We start from the raw sequence: 13,038 nt of genomic DNA, 5'->3' as shown, positions 1-13,038 counted from the left end.
CTGATTGCCAGGGCAGAAGGAGAGTTTTGAAAGGAGAAACTTGGGAAAGAGATATACCCAAAGAAGTGCAGAGTGTGAGGAAGTGTGTGAAAGAGGGACTGTGGGTCTGATTAAGTGATGTCATTCACTGTGTATCCCCTTCACACTATCAAAAAATATATATATACAAGGGAAAGTCAGCTTCAGCAGGGTTACAAAAATCTGCCATAAATACACAGGGAAAGATTGAGGAACTATGTACTTGGAAAGTGAAAAGGTAAGTTGCCCAGGCCAAAAATGAAGTTTTCCCTTGTCCACAGTAGTAACAATTCAAAATATTTAATAACTGTTTAGAGCAGGCACTGACCAATCAGCACAGATATTGGATATAATGCTGAAACAGTCCTGAGGCCAATTATGGTCCATGTGTTAACCCCTTTTGAGGCCAGAATTATGAGGAGGTCTCAAGGGTCCTAGGAAATGGGCCAGAGAGGTAAAGTTGGGCACTTGTGGAACATAACTGGTATGGCTGTCCCAGTGTGTACTTATTCACAGTTCCACTATTATGGAAAGAAGCAGTTGATTCAAAAGACCCACTTGATACAGCAGACAGATTGCTTCAGGCTCAAAAGAATTTAAATTTTCTGGGGAGAATTCTTTCCTATGACAAGGGTAAACCTAAATGTAGACATTCATTCATTCTGTCAGTCATTCAAAATCCATTTAAAAGCACTACTATTCATGCCAGGTGCTGTGTTTGGCTGTGTCATGGGCTGGGGGTGGAGGTGGGGTAGGAAGTTAGGGGATGAATCAGAGCCCAGAGATTATGTTAATGATGAATACTTTAGACTCCTTACTTCACTTTTATTACTTACCCTATTTCTGCACTACAAGTTAGCTCTACCATGCTGTTTTTCTTATAATGCTGAATAATGAATTCCAGAATGTGGCCTTTAAAATGCAAGTCTTCATAATTGAGAAAAAAGAAGTCCATAAAAGAGATGATATATCCCCTTTTCTCAGCAGATACTGAGAGATATCTTCTTGTGGTATAAAACTAGTTCAAAACCCTGATTTTTTAAGGCATTAAGCACTGAAAACATTCATAAGTATAGCAATTTCACCTTCCTGTGCTAAATCAAGACCTCTGTGTCTATCCATTTCTAACTTATATTCTCTGCAAGTAGGGTTTGAACAAGGGGTCTTTAAAAACGCCTAGGACTTTAAATTATTTCTAGGGCCTGTAAAAAAACACTTTTAACTCTGATTACCTTCTTGATTATTGGTAACCCTGGAAATGCTGATAGAATTGTCATCTCTGAATACAAAATTGAATAAATACTGAATGGAACAAATACTGAATACTAAACAGTCTTCATATTTATAAAAGAGTGCTCTATCACATAAGCAAAGGACCATGGCACTTTCCTCCTGCATGATGAGAAAAAAGGCCTATGGCTCTGTTAGATTTCTTATTTTAACAACAACAATGAAATATGAGAGTCTTACCCTATCTAACTGAACACATGATAAAATGTCTCGGTTGACTTAAGCATCTGAGAGTATAAGACTAAGACCCTGGGGTTTCTGGCCTAAAACAAGACTGGCAAAGAGGTGAGAATCACCTCCTTTGGGACTCAGAAGGAAGACTGCCTACCTCTGTGAACTGCTTCCAAAACCAACACAGAATTAGACGACAAGAAGAGCTGGTTAGCTAAGAAAGAAGGTCTAAAGGGCTATCCTATTCAACAGTACAAAAAGCACATATTTATATAGAGTTCATGGTTATTTTATTGTTGTTTTAAGCCCAAAGATCTTTTTCTGTTTTTAAAAAAATGGAGATATAATTCATATAGTACCATAAAACTCACCTTTTCTATGTTTTATTTATTTATTTATTTTGAAAGAGAGAGAGAGAGAGAGTGAGCAGGGGAGGAGCAGAGACAGAGATCCCAAGCAGGCTCTGCACCATAAGCACAGAGCCTAAAGCCGGGCTTGACCTTCTAAACCATGAGATCATGACCTGAGCCAAAGCCAAGAGTCAGATGCCCAACCAACTGAGCCACTCAGGCACCCCTAACACTCACCATTTCAATGCATACAAGTCCATGTTTTTCCCCCAGAACATTTTCAGCACCCTCAAAAAGAAACCCCATACCTATTTTCAATCACTCTCCATTTCTTCCTCTTTCCAGACCCTGGAAACCACTCTCTACCTTTCTCTCCATATTTACCTATTCTGGACATTTCATGTACGTGGAATCACACAATATGTGGTTTTTGTGACTGCTTCTTTCACTCTGAATAATTATTTCAAAGTTCATACACATGATAGCATGTATCAGTACTTCCTTTCTATGCCTGAATAACATTGTGTATGGATATATCACATTTTATTATCCCCTCATCAGCTGATGGACATGTGGGTTGTTTCTACTTGTGGGGTGTTATGCTGTTATGAACATTTATATGTAACTTTTTATATCAAACATGTTTTCAAATCTCTTGTGTACATAAGTAGAAGTAGAATTTCTGGGTCATATGGTAACTCTATGTTTAACTTTCTGAGGACTTACCAGATAGTTTCAATTCCCATAAGCAATGTATGAAGGTGCCAATTCCCTGACATTCTCATCAACACTTGTTATGGTCCACCTTTTCAATTAGTGCCACTCTAGTGGGTATATCACTGCAGTTTTGATTTGCATTTCTCTAACAATTAATGACGTTGCACATGTCTTCATGTGCTTAATGACCATTTATCTGTCTTCTGTGAAGATATGGCTGTTCTAATCTTTTGCCAATTTTTTTAAAGTTTATTTATTTTTGAGAGCGAGAGAGAAAGAGCTCAAGCAGGGTAGGGGCAGAGAGAGAGGAAGACACAGAATCTAAAGCAGCCTCCAGGTTCTGAGCTGTCAACACAGAGCCTGACGCAGGGCTCGAACTCACCAACCATGAGATAATGACCTTAGCCAAAGTCTCACATTTAACCAACTGAGTCAGCCAGGTGCCCCTACTTTGCCCATTTTTTAATTGGGTTATTTGTCTTTTTATAAAGGTTGACTTGTAAGAGTTGTTTATTTTTTTAATTAAAAAAATGTTTTATTTATTTTTGAGAGGCAGAGAGCAAGTCGGGGAGGGGCAGAGAAAGAAAGGGACAGAGGATCCAAAGCTGGCTCTGTGCTGAGAGCAGCAAAACTGATGTGGGGCTCGAACTCAAGAACTGTGAGATCACGACCTGAGTCAAAGTCAGATGCTCAACCAACTGAGCCAACCAGGCACCCCAAGAGTTGTTTGTATATTCTGGGTATTAGACTCTCATCAGATACATGATTTGTAGATATTTTATCCCACTCTGCAGGGTGTGTTTTCACCTTCTTGATAGCATCCTTTAAAGCACAAAGTTCTTAATCTTGATGATATCTAGTTTATTTATTTTCTTTAGGTGCTTGTGCTTTTGGTGTGATATCTAAGAAATCATTGCCTAATGTAAAGTGATGAAAATTTACATCTATATTTTCTCCTAAGAGTTTTATAATTTTGGAACTTCTATTTAGTTCCTTGACTAATTTTGAGTTAATTTTTGTGCACGATAAGAAGGAATATCCAATTTCCTTCTTTTCCATGTGGATATCCAGTTGTCACACGTTCCAAAGAGCTTAAGGAGTTTTCATCCCATGAAGAGAAAATCTCCTTAATCACATGGGGTATTTAATTTTTTTTTTTTTACTGTCAGCACTCAGGCTACAGAAGGAGTTCAGAGACATGCTTCTGAGAACATCTGTAGAAATCTATAGGAGTTTCAGTGAATTTCCTCTTTGCACAGACAAGGTCCAAGCGGCAGCAGGGTGAGCGCCTGCATACTGTTTGTAAACTGAGAGACAGCCTGTCAAAGTCACCCTCAGGAAGTGGAAGCTCTCTTTGGACAAGGACAATATGCAGAAGAGCCTGGAACACCTGCCTGCACATGCTCTGAAGACGTGCTCTAAGTTTCCATCCAGGTGTAAAAAGCACACACCGGAACAGGACAGGTGTGCTAGGTTGTGCGTGTTTGTCAAGCTTGTCAGAGACATTTCCAGGGAAAAGTCCTAGGATGTTTTCAGGTTTTCACAGTTTCAAACCAGATCTTTTAATTATTCTGAGTAATGTAGAGCATATATTTTGAACTCTTTTTTGGATATCCATCTCCTTCCAAAGAGAATTTAACAGTGCTCCCTGGCACATGGAAGAATTAATTTGCCTTAACTGCTAGACTCTGAAACTCCCCTAACTCAACTATGTTCCTTGAGTTTGCATTTTTGTTTGTTTGTTTTGCTGGCATGTAGTGGTAGGTGGTCAATAATGTTGGCTAAATGAGCAAATCAACCACCCAGCAAAGCATTTTTGTAAATTTGGGTCCAGAGATAAAAGAGGTCAGCTCTTTTCAAGCTCCATGCAGCCAGAATACACGTCATGCTAAGATGCATCAACCTTCTAACCCTTAGTTTGCTGCCCAATGGAGTTCTGGTCTTCTTGTGAAATGATGGATTTGGTCCATTTGTGCTTCTGGAGGTAGAAAAGAGCGGAAACCCATCCTGTAAGCATCAGAAAGATACCTCCCTTTACTGTATGACCTGAAAGAATCTGCCAACCTCCATTCTTAGCATGCTCTGACATGATTTTATGAATAGTTAATAGGTGCTTCTCATTAAACCCAATTTAGAGTACCTTCCATGTCTTTTTTCTCAAATTACTCCCCCAAATAAAAAGATTCGTCCCTGAGAAAGTGAAGCAATACGTCAGCTTATTAGTTTGCCCTCAAACCTCACAATAGCCTCAGGAAAGCTTATGCCTCAAAAGACAATTGCCATCCTTCCTTCCCTTAATTAAGTCATATCCATCATATCTTGCTGTGTCCCAAGCAAATCATAAGGGTGCTGCCCTTGAAAGGATGCTCACAAGCCTGTCTCACCAGCACAATGGTAGAATGAGTTTCCCTTTACTGGGCTGCTTCTCACAGGTCTTAATTACAATCCTTTTACATTCACCGACCAGTCTCAGGAGGTTTTACTCTTCCCATGCTGTCTATCTAGAAGATTTAAGATGATTAACTGCTGCCAAGTCACCAGAGAAGGGGGAAGAAGAGGTCTTCACTTTTAATTCTGCTCCTGGCTCTCTCCAAGAGGCTGGCCTGTGAGAGGCCACTGGCCACTCACCTGCAGCTTGTCCCGCCGCCCTGTGTGGGACATGAGGAGGTCTTCAGTAGACAGCACCCCTCTGGGCAGCTCTGTTGTGGCTAGGCAGTCCCCAAACATCTGGAGCATCTGGGCAGTGGTCTTCAATGTCACGGCAAAGTTTTCAATGGCCTGGAAGGTCAGATAGTCATAATAATGAGGACAGCTTAACATTCACCAATATGCTCTCTGGATAGAAGGACAGTACATCTATAGCTGCCATTTCCTGAATACCTGCAACAGGCCATGCATTGTACCTAGTGCTATACATTTGTCTGCCATCTCAATAACCCAGATTGGAAGATATTTTATCTCCATTTTATAGAAGAGGGAACTGAAGCTCCAACAGGTCAAGTGAATTGCCCAAGATCATATTGCTTAGGTAGTAAGGAAGGAAAGATGGCAAGATTCAATGAAGGTCACTAGGTTTGGGAAGCAAGTTTGACCCCAAGGGAGAAGATGGATGTAGTGATTAGGTAAGTCATTAGTGACCTTCCAGAGAGTTACTTTTATCACATGTGATGAGGGGTTGGGGACTTCTGCCTGTCACTTCTTTATAAAAATTGACCTTCCACTAAGGGTACTATTCTGCCATTAAATGAATAGTTACTAACTGATGAGTAACTTTACACCTAATATTCCAGGTGAGATATCTGCATTTAGCTCAGTGCCTTTTAGCAGTAAACACATGGCCTAATCTAGAAAAAGTGATGCTGATCATCAGCAGATTTAGTTAAAAGTAAGTGGCTTTTAAAAATCCCACAAGCCATTCTACTTAGCCAGATGGGCTCTACCATGCCCATTGCCCTCTGTTCCTGAGACAATTTTACCCTTGAAGGGCAAGCACAATTCATCTCTGTTCCCCCAGCAAATGGTACTATGCCTGTCACATAGTAACTGGTGGCCCATAAACAGCTGCTAGATAAATAACTGATAGGGGTGAAGAGGCCCAACCTAATTTTCACTTGGGAAAAATTACCTCTGATCTTATATCATCAGAGAACATTTCTGAAATGCTCATCATAAAGAATGTACCAGATGTGAGGTGGCCCTTTTCTGCACGAGAGGCCAGAGCTGAGGCTGGAGTGATAAGGCTTCTAGAGAACAGTATACCCCTGCCTACTGTCTGAACCTGAAGTCCTTCTCCAACAACCATTTTTTAAAGTAAACTCTATACCCAGTGTGGGGCTCGAACTCAGGACTCTAGGATCTAAAGTTGTATGTCCTACCGACAGAGCCAACCAGGCACCCACCATTAACTGTATAACCTTGGATAAGTCACTTCTTTACTTTGAAGGTCAGTTCCCTTATCTGTAAAATAAGGTAGTTGAATTACCTTTCAATTAGGTAAATTGAAATAAATGATCTTCAATGAAATATTGTTGTCGGTGGAATCTCCCCTATTAGCACAAGTATTTATACAGTTGCAATCATGAACATCATAGTAGTTTTGGCTTGGAAACTCAGACAAACACTAACTTTTATGAGAATCTTTCTTTCAAGCACATCAAAGTATTATTACTTTTACTTAACCCAATATCTGTATAAGATACTCCCTCAACTTCATTCACCAATAGCTTATAATGAATAACATATAAAATCCAATTTATTAAAGGGCTTATAAGTACCACACACTAACCAAATTTATCAGAGGACTTATAATCAGAAAATATGATATCAAATACTTAGCTTTAAAGGCACTACCTCTTGTAATGCATCTTAAATAAGTTACTACTATCACTATAATCTATAAACAAGGAAACCAAGGTGTATTAAGGTTAAGTAACTTCTCCAAAATCATATATAAAATTAGTGGCAGAACTGGGATTGAACCCAGAGCCAGCAATCTTAAGCACTATATGCTACACCACCTCTTGGCAATAAACACTACATTTAACAAAACTAGATTTAAAATTAAACCAACAAAGAAATCTTGGCTTTGAGAGTTTAAGACTTGAATTCAAGTTCAGATTCTGATCTCTAACTGTGTGATCTTGAGTAAGACAGGTATTGCTCTGAGTCCTAGTGTCCTCATCTGACAAATGGGAATAATGGTTGCTCTGTTTTTACAGGGGTTTTTTGAAGATCAAAGGAATAGCAAATGTGAAAGGACTTGTGCACAGTAGGGTACCTTGCAAATGTAATAATAATAACAGTAACAACTCTGAGAGTCAGGTGCCAGGCCTGCAAATGAAATAGAGGAAATAGAGGAAAATAGAGATAATAGAGGAAAGCAAGGGGTTGCCTATGGAGAGTCCTGTTAACAAATTAACATGATTCCAGGTATCTGATAAGCAAACAATTGCCTTGGAAATGGTACAGAGGACCTGACACTGATAGGATGATGAGAAAGAGCTTAGTCTTAGACTTGGCTCCACCACTAGTCAACTGTATAACCTTGGATAAGTCACTTCTTTACTTTGAAGGTCAGTTTCCTTGCCTGTAAAATAAGGTAATTGAAATAAATGATCTTTAAGGTTGTTTTCAGTTCTAATGAGTCTCACTGATCTGACATTCAGATCTGACATTCCCCCAAAAAAGGATCTATATAATATTATATATACTGTATGTTATATGTATACATATCATATTATTATATATGTTATATATGTATATATTATAGTTCTAATTATATGTGGATGCATATAAAAATATAACATGAAAAATGCATATAAAATATAGACATAAAGCATGCAAAATGCATGTAAAGAATATCTCTGATGTTTCAATACTAGTTGTAGTTTTTAAATACTAGTTGTAAATTTAAAAAATTAAACATTTTTTAAATATGTTTAACACATGCACAAACACAAACCATGGATACAAACTAGGCTTGGGGTGGGAAGGTGTGTGCACATGTCTGCACAGATCATGTCTTTAAATAACCTATGTTTATGACCTCACTCTTTTCTACCTCTCTCAATTCTTAGAGAAGTATTCTTGTCTTTGACATCAAGGGGCATTTGTTTTTTTCCTTTATTTGCTGCAAACTTTTTTTATATCAGAAAAGACCTGAGGCAACTTGCAAAATCATTAAGAACATAATAAAACAAAGGATTGATAGAAAAATCAGAGCAAGATGCATAGGAGCACATGTACCCCAATGTTCATAGCAGCACTCTCCACAATAGCTAAAACATGGAAAGAGCCTAAGTGACCATCAACAGATGAATGGATCAAGAAGATGTGGTTTATCTATACCATGGAATACTACATGGCAATGAGAAACAATGAAATCTGGCCATGTGTAGCAACATGGATGGACCTTGAGGGTGTTATGCTGAGCGAAATAAGTCAGGCAGAGAAGGACAAATATCATATGTTTGCACGTATAGGAGGATTAGGAGGAACTTGACGGAGGAACAAGGGGGAGAAGAAGGGCGGAAATGGTGGGGGAAAGGGAGAGAGGCAAACCATGAGAGACTCTTGAATGCTGACAAAAACTGAGGACTGATGGATGTGGGGGGGAGGGGGGATGGGCATGGAGGAGGACACTTGTGGGGATGAGCACTGAGTGTTATGTGGAAACTAATTTGAAAATAAACTATTTGTAAAAAAAAAAAAAATTAAAAAAAATTAAAAAAGAAGATACAGTGAAAAAAAAAAAAGAAAGAAAAATCAGAGCAAAAGGGAGAGCTAGCTAGGCCAGTAAGGCTGGTAGGACACTAACTTCTTTTGATTCAGAGAGTAATATAATAAAATCCTAGGAAGTGTAGAAACAAAGCCTAAAAGCACTCCAGTTCCACTTTTCATATGGTTTAATGAAATTGCAACATAGGACAACCCTGCCCACACTTATTTGTGAGTGATGTTCTACATAAGATTCCCTCCTTATCTTTTATATTTAGACCTATTTAGAGTAAAAAGGAATATTATAATATACTAATAATAATATATATACTAATAATAATACTAATAATAATATAATATGGAATAAAAGGAATGTCACCATTCTTTTTTTAATTCCTGAGATTCCCTAAGAGTCAAAGTTATTGTGGTAAAACTCATATGAGAAATTTAAAGGGTTCTTGCCCAGGTTGTGGGTCTTCCTTTAGGTTTTGGGAAGGGTCAGATCTTCGTTAGAATTACATTGCATACAAAGAATTGAGGGGAGGATCAGAGCCTGTAGCTTTGAATTAAATGCATTGCTAGAAATGCAATAAATATTGCACATATAAATGTGTTATTAGAAATCTATTTTTGTTTGGTTCTTAAAATTTCCTTTTTAAAAAAATCACAAAGCTGTACACTCTAAAAGAGAGTGAATTCTCCTACCTAATTAAATGGAGTTCGGGTGTTCATTGGTTAAATGTTGGGCAACATGTTTCCAAAGTGACCGGATACAGAGAGAGGTGGGCTGACACTGCCAGTTGTCACTGGGATGGTGAAGGGAGCTTTTGACTTGGCTCAGAAAACCCAGTCTTTTCGAGGGGCTAGGGGCTAGAAGAGTGAGGAAAGGGGAATGACAACTTAATGTTGAGACACTTATTACTTGAGTTTCAATCCCACTTTGTCCTCGATATGACTAACCCTTTTAGTTTAGCATAATAACCCTTACTATGAGAGAGTAGAGACAAGTAAAATACTATGTGTCAGGTGCTTTCACATACATTACATCACTCAGTCTCATGCTAAACTCTCAGGCAGCTTCTGGAAGTCTGAGGTTTCTCACCATGGCACTATCGACATTTGTGCTGGACAATTCTTTGTTGGAGAGGACTGTCTCATGCATTATAAGTGGTCTGACAGCATACCTGGCTCCTACCCACTAGATGCCAGTAATACTCTTTCTCCCAAGTTATGACCACAAAAAAAGTCTCAGATTGCCTCCAGCTGAAGACCACTGTTAGTTCCATTTTAACAGGGGAGAAAACAAGCTGGAAGAGGTTTAATAACTGACCCAAGATCAGATAGTAAATAATGGTGACAATATTCAAATACAGCTCCTTCTGACTTGGTGGATTTAGATCTGTCTATACATTAGAATCACCTGGAGGGTTGTGTGGAACACTACTATCTGAGACCCATCCCTGACCAAGCAAATTAATTTCTCTGAGGTAAAGCAGGATGCTCATATTTTGCATTCTCCCCAGGTGCATTCTAAATCAAGTCCCCCCAAACACCCATGCCAGACAATGAGGTGAGGTGGAGGTAGTCAGCAGGACAAGCCCCAGGCTTTTCCCTTCTGCCCCATTTTTCCCCCACCTGTAGCTTAGAAAACCCAACCTTCTCGATGTTAGGTAGTCATGGGCAATGACTGCCCAACGGTTGATCTTTAACTACCTTGTCTACTGGAAAGTAAGGAAAAACAATAAAGAGGGTACATAAGTTGGTACTTACAGTCCGATGATTTATCCACTGACTGTGGCGATACTCCAAAGTTCCCCCTAAGTCTTCTGTCAGTTGACTTTTGTCAATGTAGCCATGAAGGTCAGAGACAGAGTTTAACATAATGATCTATAGGGGGAAAATTAATATATTCCTCACAGATAATTGAATAGTACCTCATCTAGATTCTATTGTTATTTAAACAGTACTTGAACTTTGCCTAATCAGGAATTTAATACACAAAGAGTAACTACAAACGGCAGAGAAACATTTTTAAATATAATTTATTATCAAGTTAGCTAACATACAGTGTATACAGTGTGTATCAGAGTAGATTCTGTGATTCATCACTTACATACAACTCCTAGTGCTCATCCCAACAAATGCCCTTCTCAATAACCATCACCCATTTTCCCTTCCTCCCACCTACCCCCATCAACCCTCAGTTTTTCCTCTGTATTTAAGAGTCTCTTATGGTTTGCCTCCTCTGTAACTGTTTTTCCCTTCCCTTCCCCCATGGTCTTCTGTTAAGTTTCGCAAATTCCACATATGAGTTAAAAAATAAGTCTTTCTCTCACTGATTTATTTCACTTAGCATAATACCCTGCAGTGCCATCCACATTGTTGCAAATGGCAAGATTAATTCTTTTTGATTGCTGAGTAATACTCCATTGTATATATAAACCACATCTTCTTTATCCATTCATCAGTTGTTGGACATTTGGGCTCTTTCCATACTTTGGCTATTGTTGATAGCAGTGCTGTAAACATTGAGATACATGTGCTCCTATGAATTAGCACTTTTGTATCCTTTGGATAAATTCCTAGTAGCAGCAGAGAAACATTTTATAACCCTTTTATATTTAACCTCCTTTAAGTGAGGAATACCAAAGGGTTGTATAATCTGTGACAAAATGGTGACTTAGTTCAGGGGACTCAGTTCTAAGCTAGTTAGAAGTCGGGTCTTACTTTAGATGAAATTTTTTCAAAAGTTCCCAAGCTAAAGCATACCCTTCAGTCACCAAAATCAAAATGCTATATTAAGACCTAAAAATCTACAATGAGAAGCCCTAAAAGGGGTAGGCTGGGGAATATCAAAATAAAACTAGAATACAGGACCTATTGAAGAGTGTGTATTTTTTTTAAAATGTTTTATTTATTATTATTTTTTTTTTTAGGAGAGAGGGAGAGAGACAGCGTGAGCAGGGGAGGGTCAGAGAGAGAAGGAGTCACAGACTGAAACAGGCTCCAGGCTCTGAGCCGGCAGTCAGCACAGAGCCCGACGCGGGGCTCGAACCCACGAACCGCGAGATCATGACCTAAGCGAAAGTCGGACGCTTAACCAACTAAGCCACCCAGGCGCCCCTTGAAGAGTGTGTATTAAAAAGATTTACTACACTGATGCCTCTCATGAAGAATGTTAATGTGTCCCCAGTTTATCTGGTATGGTGGAGATTTGGATGTAACAGGGAGTGGGTTTTTATAAATTAACAATGTGGCTGATGAACGAATGCCCACATACCTAAAGGAAGCTGACCCATTCGAAATTGTCATTTTCTACTCTGCTGCAGTGGCTCTGACCAGGTTGTGGTCCTGGCTCTCTGTTTCAGGAATTATATCACACCCTCTGCTCACTCCTAAAGAGAAACAAGGACTCCTCACTCCTACTTCTAAAACATATCCTCCTTTAAACTTTTAACTTAATGACCTTATATTTCTTCACTCCTTGTTGAATATTTTGAAAACCTGGTCAGAGGACATAAGAACATAGGCTTTCTGGGGTGCATGGCTGGCTCCGTCAATGGACCATGTGACTCTTGTTCTGGGTTGTGAGTTTGAACACCATGTTGGGTATAGAGATTACTTAAAAATAAAATCTTTTAAAAAAAGGATATAGTCTTCTATTATTATATAGTATTAGTCAAGTAATAAATCCACTTTGGAATTAAAAAAATGTGTTAGGGCCCAAAGCTTATAGGTGAAAATAAAGGTGATTTACTCATTCAACAAATATGTATTGAATTCCTAATAAATGCCAGGCTCTGAAGAAGAACACAACACAAACAGGCTCTGCCTCAAGGAACTCAGGTTTAGTAGGATTTGGCTACTACATATCACTGTTACCCTGTCTTTCTCCTTTACTTTTGAAAAGGAGCTTGGGAATTTTATCTATTTATTTATTTATTTTTACATTAAAAAAATTTTTTTAATGTTTTATTTATTTCTGAGAGAGAGAGAGACAGCATGAGCAGGGGAGGTTCAGAAAGAGAGGGAGATACAGAATCTGAAACAGTCTCCAGGCTCTGAGCTAGCTCTCAGCACAGAGCCCGGCGCAGGGCTCGAACCCACAAACCGTAAGATCGTGACCTCAGCTGAAGTCAGACGCTTAACCAACTGAGCCACCCAGGAGCCCCTTTACATTTTTTTAAAGTATGCTCTATGCCCAATGTGGAGCCCGAACCCACAACCCCAATATCAAGAGTTGCATGCTCCACCAACTGAGCCAGCCAAGCACCTC

General features: G+C 39.0%; 1 protein-coding gene across 1 annotated transcript in view; it reads right to left on the bottom strand.

Moving 5' to 3' along the window:
• MCF2L2 (MCF.2 cell line derived transforming sequence-like 2) overlaps positions 1-13,038 on the bottom strand; it is a 200,840-nt gene that overhangs the window by 101,992 nt on the left and 85,810 nt on the right. Inside the window, exons 8-9 of the mRNA XM_077754581.1 lie at positions 10,533-10,649; positions 5,175-5,324 (exon numbers count right to left, since the gene is read on the bottom strand). Of these exons, the coding sequence (XP_077610707.1) occupies positions 5,175-5,324; positions 10,533-10,649 (267 nt within the window). The remainder of the gene's footprint in view (positions 1-5,174; positions 5,325-10,532; positions 10,650-13,038) is intronic.

Source organism: Crocuta crocuta, unplaced genomic scaffold, assembly GCF_008692635.1.
Source record: "Crocuta crocuta isolate KB4526 unplaced genomic scaffold, BGI_CrCroc_1.0 scaffold70, whole genome shotgun sequence".
Taxonomy (NCBI): Eukaryota; Metazoa; Chordata; class Mammalia; order Carnivora; family Hyaenidae; genus Crocuta; species Crocuta crocuta.
Note: the sequence above shows the minus strand (reverse complement) of the source record. Positions and strands in the feature narration are given on the sequence as shown.